Below are 16,427 nucleotides of genomic sequence, written 5' to 3'. Positions count from 1 at the left end.
TTCATTTCTTTTCATTCTTTTTTCTTTATTCTGTTCCACAGCACTGAATTCCACCATTCTGTCTTCTGGTTACTTATCCGTTCTTCTCCCTCAGTTATTCTGCTATTGATTTCCTTCTAGTGTAGTTTTCATTTCAGTTATTGTATTGTTCATCTCTGTTTGTTTGTTCTCTAATTCTTCTAGGTCTTTGTTAAACATTTCTTGCATCTTCTTGTTTTTTACCTCCATTGTTTTTCCGAGGTCCTGGATCATCTTCACTATCATTATTCTGAATTCTTTTTCTGGAAGGTTGCCTATCTCCACTTCATTTAGTTGTTTTTCTGGGGTTTTATTTTGTTCCTTCATCTGGGACATAGCCCTCTGCCTTTTCATCCTGTCTATCTTTCTGTGAATGTGGTTTTTGTTCCACAGGCTGCAGGATTGTAGTTTTTCTTGCTTCAGCTGTCTGCCCTCTGGTGGATGAGGCTATCTCTGTGGTTTTCTAAAGTTAGAAAGTATTGCTTTATATAATTGATTTTTATGTATCAATTAGTTAATCATCTGTTGTAGTGCAAAATAGAAAAGTTGTAATTAAGTATAATTATAAAATGTCTTCTTAGTAATATGTAGTCTTGAAAAAATATATATAATTTGAAATAAATAAGTATTTATATGTATTTTTTTCCTTTTTTAATGATAGGCAAAGCTATGATATTGGGAAGATGGATAAGTGTTCTGTTCAGCTGGGAATGCTGGTAAGGATCATGTTAAATATTGCAGAAGTAGGTTGAAGAAATACAGTTTATGTTATTGTAATAAAATTATGATAGTCTGTCCCTCCATTTGTGAGTAGATTATTCACTGGGCACATCATTTAATATCTCAGTGCATTAGTTTCTGTAAAGTTCTTATACTTACAGAATCTACCCTCCCGGTAGATTCTTGTACCCATGAATTAAGTAATACATGTAAAGTGCTTAGGACAATGTTTGGCTATATACGTTTTAGCTTTTATTTGCATGTTCAAAAATTCTAGGTTTTTGTAACCACCCAGGTAGAACATGCTTGGTATGGAAGTTAATTTTAATATTTAATCAAGTAAAATGTGGTTATGTAAATAAATCTGATATAAAACTAATTTAATACATGCCATAGCAGAATTGAATTTTTTTGAATATCCGTCTCTGCTTCTTACCATTATTACAGTATATCGCTCAAAATGTAACTTAACACATACACACACACACATATATACATATATTTATATGTATATACACACACACATATATATCTCAATATATGTAGCAATGTGGTAGATGGGGAAAAAAAGAGAAGTATAAAATGTGGCCTCTACCCTTAAATAGCTTATGTTTAAAGGATGAAACTAATACAGGTGTATACAATGGAATATTATTCAGCCGTGAAAAGGAAGGAAATTCTGACACATGCTACAACATAGATGAACCTTGAGGACATCTCAAGCCATTCACAAAAAGACATACTGTATGATTCCAGTTCAGTGAGATATGTTGGGTAGTCAGATTCATAGAGATGGAAAATAGAATGGTGGTTGCAGAGGTTTGGAGGGTGGAGAACATGGGGAGCTATTGTTTAATGAGTAGAGAGTTTCAATTTTGTGAGATTAAAAGAGTTCTGGAGATGCATGATGGTGCTGGTTGCACAACAATGTGAATATACTTAATGCTACTGAACCATACACTTAAAAATGATTAAAATGGTCAATTTTATGTTATGTGTATTTTATCACAATTAAAAATAATGAAAATATATTATAGTGTCATATAATAGAATATCATATGACAACGAGAATAGACTACAATAATTGTAACAATATGGATGTTCTCAGGTATGTTGAACAAACAGAGCAAAATACAAAGTAGTACATACTGTATGATTCCATAAATGTGAATGCCAAAAGCAGGTAGAACTAATAAAGGTGTTGGAAGTCAGATAATTGGTTACCCTTGTTTGGAATAGTGTCTGAAAAGAGTTATGAGATGAGACTAATGTTTTGTTTCTTGATTTCTGTGTTGTTAACATATATGTGCTCACTTTGTGAAAATTCAGAGTTGTACCATTGAGATTTTGGAACTTTTTTGTATGGATTTTATACTTCAATTAAAATTTCAAAAAAAAGATTTTAAAAAATGAATACAAGTGAAACAATTTGGGAAAAATAAGTGATAAACTGTGCGGCACTAACCTGAAGTATACGCAAGGGCATGCAGAAAAGGAGAATATTAATGTTGACTAGAATAGTTGAAAAAGCCTTTTGGTAGGAGATAGGCCTTGAAAAGCAAATGGGGTTCATACAGTTAAAAGGGAGGGAGAAGGGAATACGAGGCAAGGGAACTAGATGAGAAGACGTCTGGAAGAGGAAATGAGGATGGAAGATAGGATTTAAGTGTGATTGAAATCTGATATTCATATTGCAAGGTATGGAGAAGTAAGATTATGAAATAGTTTTTCTTTCATGCTAGCAGTATTTTATTGCAGTATAACTTAAATAAATAAACATAAATAAATACATACACTAAATTGCACAAATCTTAAAAGTGTACAGCTTGATGAGTTTCAGTTTACCTATATAGTTTTGTAACTACCACACAGATCAAGATACAGAAATTTCCATCACCCTCAAAAGTTACCTTGGCCCCTTTCCAGTTAATAGCCATTCATACCCCCATGATAAAACCACTATTCTGACTTTTATTGCTGTAGAATATTTTTGGCTTATCTTGAACTGTGTATAAATGAAATCATACAGTATGTACTGTTTTATGTCTGGCTTCTTTTGCTTAACATAATGGTTTTGAGATTCATCCATTTTGTTTTATCTTTCTGATTATTTGACCCTTTTACTATTACAAAATAGCTACAGTCTTTCTCAGAGATGCCATATTTACTCCATCAAAGTCCTCTGTGGAAGTTTATAAGTTGAGAGTTGCTCCGCAATAATAATAATGATATTAAGTACATTATATCCATCTTAGTTTTTGAATTAAAAAACTCAAAGGTATCACACCCTAAATGTCATTTCTCTAAGGTTCGCAGAGCCCTAATGTGCTTAACATTTTTTTTTAAGTTAGAAGACCACCTTTGCCTGATCCTACTGTCCTCATTATACTTAGGCAGAATCTTCATTGAAATAGGCCTCCTACTTTCAAAATGTGAATCTGTTGTTAAATAAGTCTGTGCTAAGTAGAGTTATTCCCCTTATCAATGTAGATCTGGCTGGAGAAACTGACTTAATTATGAAATACTTTATTAATGTTAAAACTTGGTTGAGTTGGGAGAAATCTTGTCTATGGGAAAGTATATCTGCTCCTAGTGAAATGGTGGTATATGTGCCCTTGGTCCAATTGGTTAATCTCAACTAGGCTATAAAGTCTTTGAGAGAGGGATTATGTCTATTTATTTCTTTTGATGGAGGCCTAATATAATGCTACCTAAACAGGGTGGTAAGATGATTACATTAAATATTGCTGTGCTTTAATTTCCTTATTTTTAAAGTGGGGATGATTAAGTACTTTACCACTAAAACACTGTTAAGAAAATAATTATATTAACGCAATTATATTAAATTTAAATAAGCTATTACTGTAAAAATTCTCAGATGGTATTTGGTGTGGATAGCATAATGATGAGACATATCCCAAGACTAAGTGGTTGCTTAAGGAAATGCTATTTCATAATTATAACTGAGGTTTGAAAAATGCCTGTCACTGTGTAAGTGCTAGTCAGCTGTTGTATTGCAGTTTAACCTTTAGCTGTGTGTGTTTTTTTTCTATTTTTAATTATAGGCTAAAGTTCTACGGTTATTAGCCACTGCTTACATGGATTGGGACGACAAAGAATATTATAAAGCTCTCAGCGCTATAAACCTAGCAAACAAGGTATAAGAGGTTTTTACTTTTGAAAATCAGCTTAATGAAATTTTGAAAGCATTGATTCACATTTTGAAATCCAGTGTAGACATTTGCTCCAGTATTCCTATTTTCTTTTTTTAAACAACAGATTGGTGTAATCTCTTCTGCAGCACAGAAAGGAAGAATAAAATATACCTCTTTGACAATAGATATTTTTGAAAAAAATTTTCTTCTGCACAAAACAGAAAAGGTTCTCTGATGTGAGTAAATTTTAGTATAAGGAAGGAAATGATAAAATAGGCAGAAAATGGGATTTAGTTTTAAAAAACCAACATCAGTGGTTCACTTTCAGCTGATGCTCATACATACATAAATACACACATACATACATACATACATACAATACCTCTATACTCCTGGATAAGGAACATTGATAGGCTGATGACTGTTTAAAGAGATTCAGTTAGGATCAATGTGTTTTACTCTATAAGGCGATTAAATATACTGATACATTTTTAAAAATTTTTATTTATTTTGGCTGCATTGGGTCTTTGTTTCTGGGAGCGGGCTTTCTCTAGTTGCGGTGAGCAGGGGCTACTCTTCGTTGCGGTGCATGGGCTTCTCATTGAGGTGGCTTCTCTTGTTGTAGAGCACGGGCTCTAGGCACACAAGCTTCAGTAGTTGTAGCACGTGGGCTCAGTTGTTGTAGCTCGCGGGCTCTAGAGCGCAGGCTCAGTAGTTGTGGCACACGGGCTTATTGCTCCGTGGCATGTGGGATCTTCCCGGACCAGGGATGGAACGCTTGTCCCCTGCATTGGCAGGCAGATTCTTAACCACTGCACCACCAGGGAAGTCCCTGATACATTTTCAAAAGATTTTTTTCAACAATATGGGAAGCATGAAAGTGAATAGTTGAATTTATCAGAATATTAAATTGCCCAAAGAAACCATTTACTTGAATTATATTTTCCTGAAATTTATGTCATGTGGATGGGGTTATTTAATGCTGAAAAACTTCTTTTATATTAAATTTTTAAATTTAAAAATATTAATATACATGAACAATTTCAAAAGCTGCATCCTTTTTTTTTGCATTTGCTAAGATGCAAGTCTAAATAAAAAACAGGATCCAAGACAACGGAGGAGGCTGCATACTAGCTACATGGCTTCTTGTCAGCATGTCTCTTTGTTCACTGGATACAGAAGTTGCAGTTTTTATAACAATAATTGTCCATCTGCATTACTCCTGACATATCACATTTAATAGCCTAATTATTGACCCTGGACATTGATGAACTGGGTGCATTAGGATTTCAGTGGCAATATACACTTAAAAGAGTTTTATTTGTAAACAATTTCAAACCTTGAGAAAGATTGAAAGAATAAGAATAGTTCAAAGAATACCTATCTATTTACTTTACCCAGAATCACCTGTTGCTAACATTTTGTGCATTCTCTTTCTCTGTATTATTGAGGAAATATAATTCATACATTCATCTTATTGAGGATAATATATATTGATATCTGTAATCATAATATATGTTATATACACTCAGTAATGAACTGTATAGCATGTTTTTCTCTCCAATATAGGATTAATCAATCTAGGATTAGGTATTGCATTTATGTGACATGTCTCTTTAGTCCCCTGTCATCTGGAACATTTCTGTAGCCTTTTGACTTTTGTGTCATTGATATTTTGGAAGAATACATTAGCTCCCTACCTTGTTTTAAATGAAAATTCTTCATTTGAGATTTATCTGATGTTTCCTTGTGATTAGACTCATTATGCATTTGTGACTAGAATACTGCATGAGTGATACTGTGTCCCTTCTCAGGGCATCACATTTGGAGGCCCCTGATGTCCATCTGCTCCTCATTGGTGATAATACTGATCACCTGTTCAAAAGTGTTGTATATCTTCACTGTATATTAACCGTTTTTCCCTTGCAACCAATAAACACTTTAAAATTATGCATATACCCTGCTTTTTATTTAAAATTTCCTTAAGAATTAGTGTTCTTGCCTGAATCAATCTTATGATGGTTGCCAAATAATCATTTTCTAACTGTAGCACTCCCTTCATATTTACCAGTTGGCACTCAGCACTCTACTGTAAGCAAGAGTTCTCCCTTCTCCCATTAATATTTATTTATTTACTTATTGATTTATTCATTTGTTTTCAGGATTTATCAGGGTTTTTGAATTCCTATTTTTCCCCTGACATAATTCATTGCTCTTAGTTATCTTTTAACAGTTTTATTTAGGTATAATTAACATACAATAAACTGCCCATATTTAAAGTAAAAAATTTGATGAGTTTTGACGTGTGTGTATCTATGAAACAATCACCACAATCAGGATACTGAATATATACATCATTCCTCAAAGTTTCTTCACACCCTTATGTCACCCCTCTTTCCCACTCTTCCCTAGGTAACAACTGCTCTGCTTTCATAGATTAGTTTGCATTTTCTAGAGTTTTGTACCAATGGAATCATAGAGAATGTACTCTAGTTTTGAATGGCTTCTTTCATTTAGCGTTCAGTACAGTTATTCTGAGATGTTGTGTGTGTGCGTAGTTTATTCCCAGGGTTCCGTAATATCTTATTGTATGGATATATACCATATTTGCTCTTAAATCTACTTTATCTTTTATTGATATAGTTATTTTAGCTTTCTTTTGACTAGCGTTAGCATGGTGTATCTTGTTCTAGCTGTTTTCCTATTTATGTCTTTATGTTTAAAGTGCATCTCTTGTAAGCTGCATACAGTTGGGTTTGCTTTTTTATCCACTCTGACAATCTCTGTCTTTTGACTGGCGTGTTTATAATATTTACATTTGATGTGATTATTGATGTGGTTAAGTTTGAGTCTATCACCTTGTTATTGTTTATTTGTCCTGCATATTCTTTATTCCCCTTTTCTTCTTTTTTTTCTGCCTTCTTTTGTTAGTTTGTATTTAAGTAAGTTTTTCTTCAAAACAATTTATGAGTCCAATGTAGTTTTTATTCCAACCTCCTGAAGAATCCATATTGAAATATTATGAAAATACGGACTTCCCTGGTGGCACGGTGGTTAAGAATATGCCTGCCAACGCAGGGGACAAGGGTTTGAGCTCTGGTCTGGGAAGATCCCACATGCCGCGGAGCAAATAAGCCCTGTGACACAACTACTGAGTCTGCGAGCCACAACTACTGAAGGTCACATGCCTAGAGCCCATGCTCCACAGCAAGAGAAGCCACTGCAATAAGACTGCACACCACAACAAAGAGTAGCCCCTGCTCTCCGCAACTAGAGAAAAGCCCGCACGCAGCAACAGACCCAATGCAGCCAAAGATAAATAAATAAATAATTTATTTATTTAAAAAAAGAGGAGTATTATGAAAATATTTGCAGGATAATCTGGAGGAATAAACAGTGAGACTACTCAGGGAAATACTGAAAAAGGAGAGGGATCATAGAGGCTTTGTCACATTACATATTTGAATAATATTTTAGATTCAGTTTTATTTCGTCTGTTGGCTTATTAGTTGTAGCTCTTTATTTTGCTATTCTACTGGTTTCTTTAGGGCTTATACTATGTATCTTATCCTGGTCTACCTTCATATGTCATTATAGTGTACTTTTATATCTCCCAGTCTGGCCTTTATGCTACTGTTGTCATTTATTTTACTTTTACATATGTTATAAAATCCACAATACTATGTTATTATTTTTGTTTAAATTGTCAATTTTATTTTAAAAGAGATACAAATAAGAAAAAACTTATGCATTTACACATGTAGTTACCATTTCAAGTAATCATTATTCCTTTGTATACATCCAAATTTCCATTTGTTAGTTTTCTTCTGCCTGAAGAACATTATTTTTGGATTCTCCAAAGAGACTTATTATAAATAATTGGCTCATGCAGTTATGGAGGCTGGTGAGTCTCAAGATCTGCAGGATGAGTTGGCAAGACAGAGACTCAGGAAGGCTGATGGTATGGTTCCAGTCTGAGTCCAAAGGCCTGAGAACCAGGAGAGCCAATGATGTAGTTTCAGTCCAAAGGCTGGCAGGCCTGAAACACAAGAAGGGCCAATGTTTCAGTTCCAGTCCGAATGCAGGAAAAAGCTGATGTCCAGCTCAAAAGCAGTCAGTCAGGAAGAGTTCTCTGTTACTCAGGGGAGGGTCAGCTTTTTTGTTGTGTTCAGGCCTTCAACTCATTGGATAAGGCCCACCCACATACTGGGCAATCTGCTTTACCCAGTCTGCCTATCTGTCTGTCTGTCTGTCTATCTATTTATTTATTTATAAATTTATTTACTTATTTATTTATTTTTGGCTACATTGGGTCTTCATTGCTGCATGCAGGCTTTCTCTAGTTGTGGCGAGTGGGGGCTACTTTTCGTTGTGGTGTGTGGGCTTCTCATTGTGGTGGCTTCTCTTGTTGTGGCTCACGGACTCTAGAGCATAGGCTCAGTAGCTGTGGGGCACGGGCTTATTTGCTCTGCGGCATGTGGGATCTTCCCAGACCAGGGCTCGGCCCCGTTTCCCCTGCATTGGCAGGTGGATTCTTAACCACTGTGCCACCAGGGAAGCCCCAGTCTATTGATTTAAATGTTAATCTCATCCAGAAACACTCTCACAGAAAGACCAGAATAATGTTTGACAAAATATCTGGGTACCCTGTGGCCCAGTCAAGTTGACATATAAAATTAACCATCATTGACACCTTTTAACATTTCTTGTAGTGCTGGTCTATTGGTGATGACTTATTTCAGCATTTGTGTCTTCGAAAATGTCATTATTTTTAATAATATATTTATTTATTTATTTGGCTGCACTGGGTCTTAGTTGTGGCATGTGGGATCTTCGATCTTTGTTGCAGCATGTGGGTTCTTTAGTTGCGGCATGCAAACTCTTAGTTGTGGCATGCATGTGGGATCTAGTTCCCCAACCAGGGATTGAACCAGGGCCCCCTGCATTGGGAGTGCAGAGGCTCAGCCACTGGACCACCAGGGAAGTCCCTATTTCACATTATTTTTTTTAAAACTTTTTATTTTTAATACTTGTAGAGTAACAGGAAGTTGCAAAAATGGTACAAAGAAAAAAATTAAAATAAAAGCAATAGATTCAGAAGAAAATTTTAACACCCCCCCCTCCCCTCTCCAAATAGTACAAAGAAGTCCCATGTACCCTTTACCAAGTTTCCTCTAATGGTTACCTGCTGCATTACTATAATACATCAAAAACAGCAAATTGTCATTGGTACATTGTATGTGTATAGTTTTATGCCATTTTATCCCATGTGTAGATGCATGTAACTACCACTGCAATAATATACAGAACTATCCCATCACCCCAAAGATTTTCCTCATACTACTCCTTTATATGCACACCCATACCTGCTCCACCCCCCACCATCCCTAAGCCCTTGCAAACACTATTCTTCATCTCTATAATTTTGTCATTCCAAGAATATTATATAAATGGAATCATACAGTTTATGACTTTTAGGAGATTAGCTTTTTTCACTTAGCATAATGCCCTTGAAATCCATTCAAGTTTTTGTGTGTATTAATACTTGGTTTCTTTTATCACTGAGTGGTGCATGGTATGGATGGTATCACAGTGTGTTTAACCATTCACCTACTAAAGGAAATATTGGTTGTTTTCAGATTTTGGCTATTATGAGTAAAGCTGCTGTGGTATTTGTGTATAGGTTTTTGTGTGGGATGTAAGTTTTCATTTTCCTGGATAAATAACTAGGTGTACAATTGTTGGGCTATTTTGTTTTTAAGAAATTGTCAAACTGTTTACCAGAGTGGCTGTACCATGTTGCGTTCCTACCAACAATATATGAGAGTTTTAGTTTCTTTTCCTTCTTGCTGGCATTTGTCATTGTCCCTGTTTTTATATTTTAGCTGTTTTAATAGGTATGTAGTGATTTTAATTTATACTTTCCTACTGGCTAATGATGTTGAACACCTTTGCAGGTGCTCCTCTTTGGTGAAATGTCTCTTCGTAACGCTTGTGCATTTCATACTTGGATTGCTCAACTTTTACTGTTGAGTTTGATAAGATAAGATATTCTAGATAAGAGTTGTTTGTCACATATGTGGATTGCAAATATTTTCTCCCTGTCTGTAAGCTGTCTTTTCATCTTCTTAACAGGGTTTGATTTATAGCCCAGGATATAATATATCTTGGTAAATGTCCTGTGGACACTTGGAAAAATAAAAGTGTATTCACCTCTTCTGGGGTGGAGTGTTATATAAATGTCAATTACAGTTGACCCTTGAACAACATGGGTCAACACCCTGCACAGTTGAAAAGCCACATATAACTTTATAGTGGGCCAGTCGTATCCGTAGTTGCATATCCATGGATCATGTAGTACTGTAGTATTTATTGAAAAAAAATCCACATATAGGTGGACCTGCACAATTCAAACCCTTGTTGTTCAAGGGTCAGCTGTAGATCCTGTTGATTGATGATGTTGAGATCTTCTATATCTTTGCTGAGTTTTTGTCTAGTTCTATGTTGTTTTTTTGTTGTTGTTGTTGTTGTTTTTTGCGGTACGCAGGCCTCTCACTGCTGTGGCCTCTCCCGTTGCGGAGCACAGGCTCCGGACACGCGGGCTCAGCGGCCATGGCTCATGGGCCCAGCCGCTCCGTGGCATGTGGGATCCTCCCGGACCGGGGCACGAACCCGTGTCCCCTGTATCGGCAGGCAGACCCTCAACCACTGTGCCACCAGGGAAGCCCGAGTTCTATGAATTTCTGAAGGTAGGGATGTTTAAATTTCCAACTATAATTGTGGATTTGTCTATTTCCCCTTTTATTTCTGTAAATTTTTACTTCAGATATTTTACAGCTCTTTTGTTTGGTGCATACGTATTTAGAGTTACTATTTTTTCATAGTAGGTTGACCCTTTTATCATTCTATAATGTCCCTTTCTGTCCCTGCTAATTATTTTTTTGATGTACAGTCTACTTTATCTGATATGAATATAGCTACTCCGGACACGCAGGCCCAGCGGCCATGGCTCATGGGCCCAGCCGCTCCGTGGCATGTGGGATCCTCCCGGACCGGGGCACGAACCCGTGTCCCCTGTATCGGCAGGCAGACCCTCAACCACTGTGCCACCAGGGAAGCCCGAGTTCTATGAATTTCTGAAGGTAGGGATGTTTAAATTTCCAACTATAATTGTGGATTTGTCTATTTCCCCTTTTATTTCTGTAAATTTTTACTTCAGATATTTTACAGCTCTTTTGTTTGGTGCATACGTATTTAGAGTTACTATTTTTTCATAGTAGGTTGACCCTTTTATCATTCTATAATGTCCCTTTCTGTCCCTGCTAATTATTTTTTTGATGTACAGTCTACTTTATCTGATATGAATATAGCTATACCTACTTTCTTATTGTTAAATTTTTCATAGCATATAATTTGCCATCTTAACTGTTTTAAATTGTACAGTATAGTGGCCTTGAGTACATTCATATTGTGCACCCATCACCAACATTCTTCGCCAGAACTCTTCATCTTGTAAAAGGTAAACTCTGTACCCATTATATAATAACTCCCTATTCCTTTCTCTTCAGTTCCTGGAAACCACCATTCTACTTTCAGTCTCCATGAATTTGACTACTCTAGATATCTCATATAAGTAAAATAAAACAGTATTTGTCCTTTTGTGACTGGTATATTTCACGTAGCATAATGTCCTCGAGGTTCATCCATGTTATAACATGTGTCAGAATTTCCTTTCTTTTTAAGACTGAATAATATTCCACTGTATGTATATACCACATTTTGCTTATACATTCATCCATTTATGCACTTGTTGGTTGTTTTCACCTTCGGCTACTGTGAATAATGCTGCTGTGAATGTGGGTGTACAAATAGCTGTTTAGTTCCCTGTTTTCAATTTTTTTTGGGTATAAACCCAGAAGTGAAACTTCTGGATCATATTGCAATTCTATTTTTAATTTTTTTGAGAAAACACACTACTGTTTTTTCCGTAACAGCTGCACCATTTTAAATTTCAGCCAAAGTATACAAGGGTTTCAATTTCTCCATATCCTTGCAAACACTTTTATTATTTTTTGATAGTAGACATGCTAATGGGTGTAAGGTACACCATTTATTTTTTTATTCTTTTGGCTGCATTTGGTCTTCATTGCTGTGTGTGCTTTCTCTAGTTGTGGCGAGCGAGGGCTACACTTTGTTGCAGTGTGCAGGCTTCCCATTGAAGTGGCTTCTCTTTGTTGTGGAGCATAGGCTCTAGGCATGTGGGCTGCAGTAGTTGTGGCTCGCGGGCTCTAGAGCACAGGCTACCACTGTGCCACTAGGGAAGTCCCCCATTTATTTTTGAATGATATTTTTTCTGGGTATAGAATTTGAAATGGAGAGCTTTTTTTTCTTTGAGAATTTTAAAGATATTGTTCACAGTTCTCCTGTTACATTGTTTCTGATAAGAAATACGATGCAATCCTTATTTTTGTTCTTTATGTAACATGTCCTTTTTTCTCTGGCTAATATTTGGATTTTCTGTTTATCATTGGTTGTGAGCAGTTTGTTGATGATGTACTTTGAAGTAATTTTCTTTGTTTCTTGTGCTTTGGGCTCTTTGAGCATGTTGAATCTCTGGGATCATGGCTTTCATTATGTTGGGAAAGTTCCAGTATTTTTTGAAATACTTTTTTCTGCTTCACCCTCAGATGCTAATTACTCATATATTAGGTTGTTTGAAGTCGTTCCCACAGTTCACTTATGCTGTTTACATTTTAAAAGATTTTTGGGGGCAGGCTTCAAGATGGTGGAAGAGTAAGACGTGGAGATCACCTTCCTCCCCACAAATACATCAGAAATACATCTACATGTGGAACAACTCCTACAGAACACCTACTGAACGCTGGTAGACCTCAGACCTCCCAAAAGGCAAGAAACTCCCCATGTACCTGGGTAGGGCAAAAGAAAAAAGAAAAAAGAGAGAAAAAAGAATGGAGACTGGACCTGCACCAGTGGGAGGGAGCTGTGAAGGAGGAAAGCTTTCCACACACTTGGAAGACCCTTCGCGGGTGGAGATTGCGGGTGGTGGATGGGGGAAGCTTCGGAGCCACAGAGGAGAGTGCAGCAAGGGGTGCGGAGGGCAAAGCAGAGAGATTCCCGCACAGAGGATCGGTGCCGACCAGCACTCACCAGCCCGAGAGGCTTGTCTGCTCACCTGCCAGGGCGGGCGGGGGCTGGGAGCTGAGGCTCCAGCTTCACTGGATCCCAGGGAGAAGACTGGGGTCGGCTGCATGAACACAGCCTGAAGGGGGCTAGTGCGCCAGAGCTAGCCGGGAGGGAGTCAAGGAAAAAGTCTGGAGCTGCTGAAGAGGCGAGAGACTTTTTCTTGCCTCTTTGTTTCCTGGTGCGCGAGGAGAGAGGATTAAGAACGCCGCTTATAAGAGCTCCGGAGACGGGCGTGAGTCGCGGCTGTCAACACAGACCCCAGAGACGGGCATGAGACGTTAAGGCTGCTGCTGCTGCCGCCACCAAGAAGCCTGTGTGCAAGCACAGGTCATTCTCCACACCTCCCCTACCAGGAGCCTCTGCAGCCCGCCACTGCCAGGGTCCTGTGATCCAGGGACAACTTCCCTGGGAGAACACAAGGCACACCTCAGGCTGGTGCAACGTCATTGGTCTCTGCCGCCGCAGGCTTGCCCTGCATTCCGTACCCCTCCCTCCCCCAAGCCTGAGTGAGTCAGAGCCCCCAGTCAGCTGCTCCTTTAACCCAGTCCTGTCTGAGTGAAGAACAGATGCCCTCAGGAGACCTACACGCAGAGGTGGGTCCAAATCCAAAGCTGAACTCCAGGAGCTGTGCGAACAAAGAGGAGAAAGGGAAATTTCTCCCAGCAGCCTCAGGAGCAGCGGATTAAATCTCCACAGTCAACTTGATGTACCCTGCATCTGTGGAATACCTGAATAGACAACAAATCATCCCAAATTGAGGAGGTGGACTTTGGGAGCAACAATATATATATTTTTCCATTTTTCTCTTTTTGTGAGTGTGTATGTGTGTGCTTTTGTGTGTTATTTTGTCTGTATAGCTTTGCTTTTAACATTTGTCCTAGGGTTCTGCTGTCCGTTTTTTTTTTATTTTTCAATATAGTTTTTAGCGCTTGTTATCATTGGTGGATTTGATTTCTGGTATGGTTGCTCTCTTCTTTCTTTCTTTTTTTTATTACTTAAAATTTTTAAAAATATTTTTTATTTTAATAACTTCATTTTATTTTATTTTATCTTTTTCTTTCTTTCTTTCTTTTTTTCTCTCTTTTATTCTGAGCCATGTGGATGACAGGGTCTTGGTGCTCTGGCCAGGTGTCAGGCCTGTGCCTCTGAGGTGGCAGAGCCGACTTCAGGACATTGGTCCACAAGAGACCTCCCAGCTCCACGTAATATCAAACAGCAAAAATCTCCCAGAGGTCTCCATCTCAGTGCCAAGACCCAGCTCCACTCAGTGACCAGCAAGCTACAGTGCTGGACACCCTATGGCAAACAACTAGCAAGACAGGAACAAAACCCCACCCATTAGAAGAGAGGCTGCCTAAAATCATAATAAGGTCACAGACATTCCAAAACACACCACCAGATGTGGGCTTGCCCACCAGGAAGACAAGATGCAGCCTCATCCACCAGAACACAGGCACTAGTCCCCTCCACCAGGAAGCCTACACAACCCACAGAACCAACCTTAGCCACTGGGGGCAGACACCAAAAGCAATGGGAACTACGAACCTGCAGCCTATGAAAAGGAGACCCCAAATAGGGTAAGTTAAGCAAAATGAGAAGACAGAGAAACACACAGCAGATGAAGGAGCAAGGTAAAACCCCACCAGACCTAACAAATGAAGAGGAAATAGGCAGTCTACCTGAAAAAGAATTCAGAATAATGATAGTAAAGATAATGGAAAATCTTGGAAATAGAATGGAGAAAATACAAGAAACGTTTAACAAGGACGTAGAAGAACTAAAGCACAAACAAACAGTGATGAACAACACAATAAATGAAATTTAAAATTCTCTAGAAGGGATCAATAGCAGAATAAATGAGGCAGAAGAACGGATAAGTGACCTGGAAGATAAAATAGTGGATATAACTACTGCAGACCAGAATAAAGAAGAAGGAATGAAAGGAATTGAGGACAGTCTCAGAGACCTCTGGGACAACATTAAACACACCAACATTTGAGGAAATAATTACCCCGCAGCAGAATAAAGAAAAAAGAATGAAAGGAATTGAGGACAGTCTCAGAGACCTCTGGGACAACATTAAACACACCAACATTTGAATGATAGGGGTCCCAGAAGAAGAAGAGAAAAAAAAAGTGAGAGACTATTTGAAGAGATTATAGTTGAAAACTTCCCTAATATGGGAAATAGTTAATCAAGTCCAGGAAGCAGTCAAATCAATAGAATTAGAAATGAAAAAGGAGAAGTAACAACTGACACTGCAGAAATACAAAGGATCATGAGAGATTACAAGCAACTATATGCCAATAAAATGGACAACCTGGAAGAAATAGACAAATTCTTAGAAATGCACAACCTTCTGAGACTGAACCAGGAAGAAACAGAAAATATGAACAGGCCAGTCACAAGCACTGAAATTGAAATTGTAATTAAAAATCTTCCAACAGGGGCTTCCCTGGTGGCGCAGTGGTTGAGAGTCCACCTGCCGATGCAGGGGACACGGGTTCGTGCCCTGGTCCAGGAAGATCCCACATGCTGCGGAGCAGCTAGGCCCATGAGCCATGGCCATTGAGCCTGCACGTCCAGAGCCTCTGCTCCGCAACGGGAGAGGCCACAACAGTGAGAGGCCCACGTACCGCAAAAGCAAAAACAGAAAACAAACAAACAAACAAAAAATCTTCCAACAAACAAAAGCCCAGGACCAGATGGCTTCACAGGTAAATTCTATCAAACATTATAGAAGACCTAACACCTATCCTTCTCAAACTCTTCCAAAATATAGCAGAGGGAGGAACACTCCCAAACTCATTCTGTGAGGCTACCATCACCCTGATATCAAAACCGGGCAAAGATGTCACAAAGAAAGAAAACTACAGGCCAATATCACTGATGAGCATAGATGCAAAAATCCTCAACAAAACACTAGTAGATCCCACATGCTGCGGAGCAGCTAGGCCCATGAGCCATGGCCATTGAGCCTGCACGTCCAGAGCCTCTGCTCCGCAACGGGAGAGGCCACAACAGTGAGAGGCCCACGTACCGCAAAAAAAAAAACAAAAAACAAACAAACAAACACAAAATCTTCCAACAAACAATCATTATATTCAAGTAGCAAGACAAGGTTGCCCACTCTCACCACTATTATTCAACATAGTTTTGGAAGTTTTAGCCACAGCAATCAAAGAAAAAGAAATAAAAGTAATCCAAATCAGAAAAGAGGAAGTAAAGCTGTCACTGTTTGCAGATGACATATACTATACATAGAGAATCCTAAAGAAACTACCAGAAAAAACTACTAGAGCTAAACAAAGTTTGTGAAAAAGTAGGAGG

The 16,427-nt window shown here is 38.1% G+C and overlaps 1 protein-coding gene across 1 annotated transcript in view; it reads left to right on the top strand.

The window, feature by feature from the left end:
• The window catches only part of TEX11 (testis expressed 11), a 374,728-nt gene that overhangs the window by 150,224 nt on the left and 208,077 nt on the right, over nucleotides 1-16,427 (top strand). The window contains exons 10-11 of the mRNA XM_028482531.1: nucleotides 680-734; nucleotides 3,804-3,896. Of these exons, the coding sequence (XP_028338332.1) occupies nucleotides 680-734; nucleotides 3,804-3,896 (148 nt within the window). The remainder of the gene's footprint in view (nucleotides 1-679; nucleotides 735-3,803; nucleotides 3,897-16,427) is intronic.

Source organism: Physeter macrocephalus, chromosome 21, assembly GCF_002837175.3.
Source record: "Physeter macrocephalus isolate SW-GA chromosome 21, ASM283717v5, whole genome shotgun sequence".
In the NCBI taxonomy this organism is placed as follows: Eukaryota; Metazoa; Chordata; class Mammalia; order Artiodactyla; family Physeteridae; genus Physeter; species Physeter macrocephalus.
Note: the sequence above shows the minus strand (reverse complement) of the source record. Positions and strands in the feature narration are given on the sequence as shown.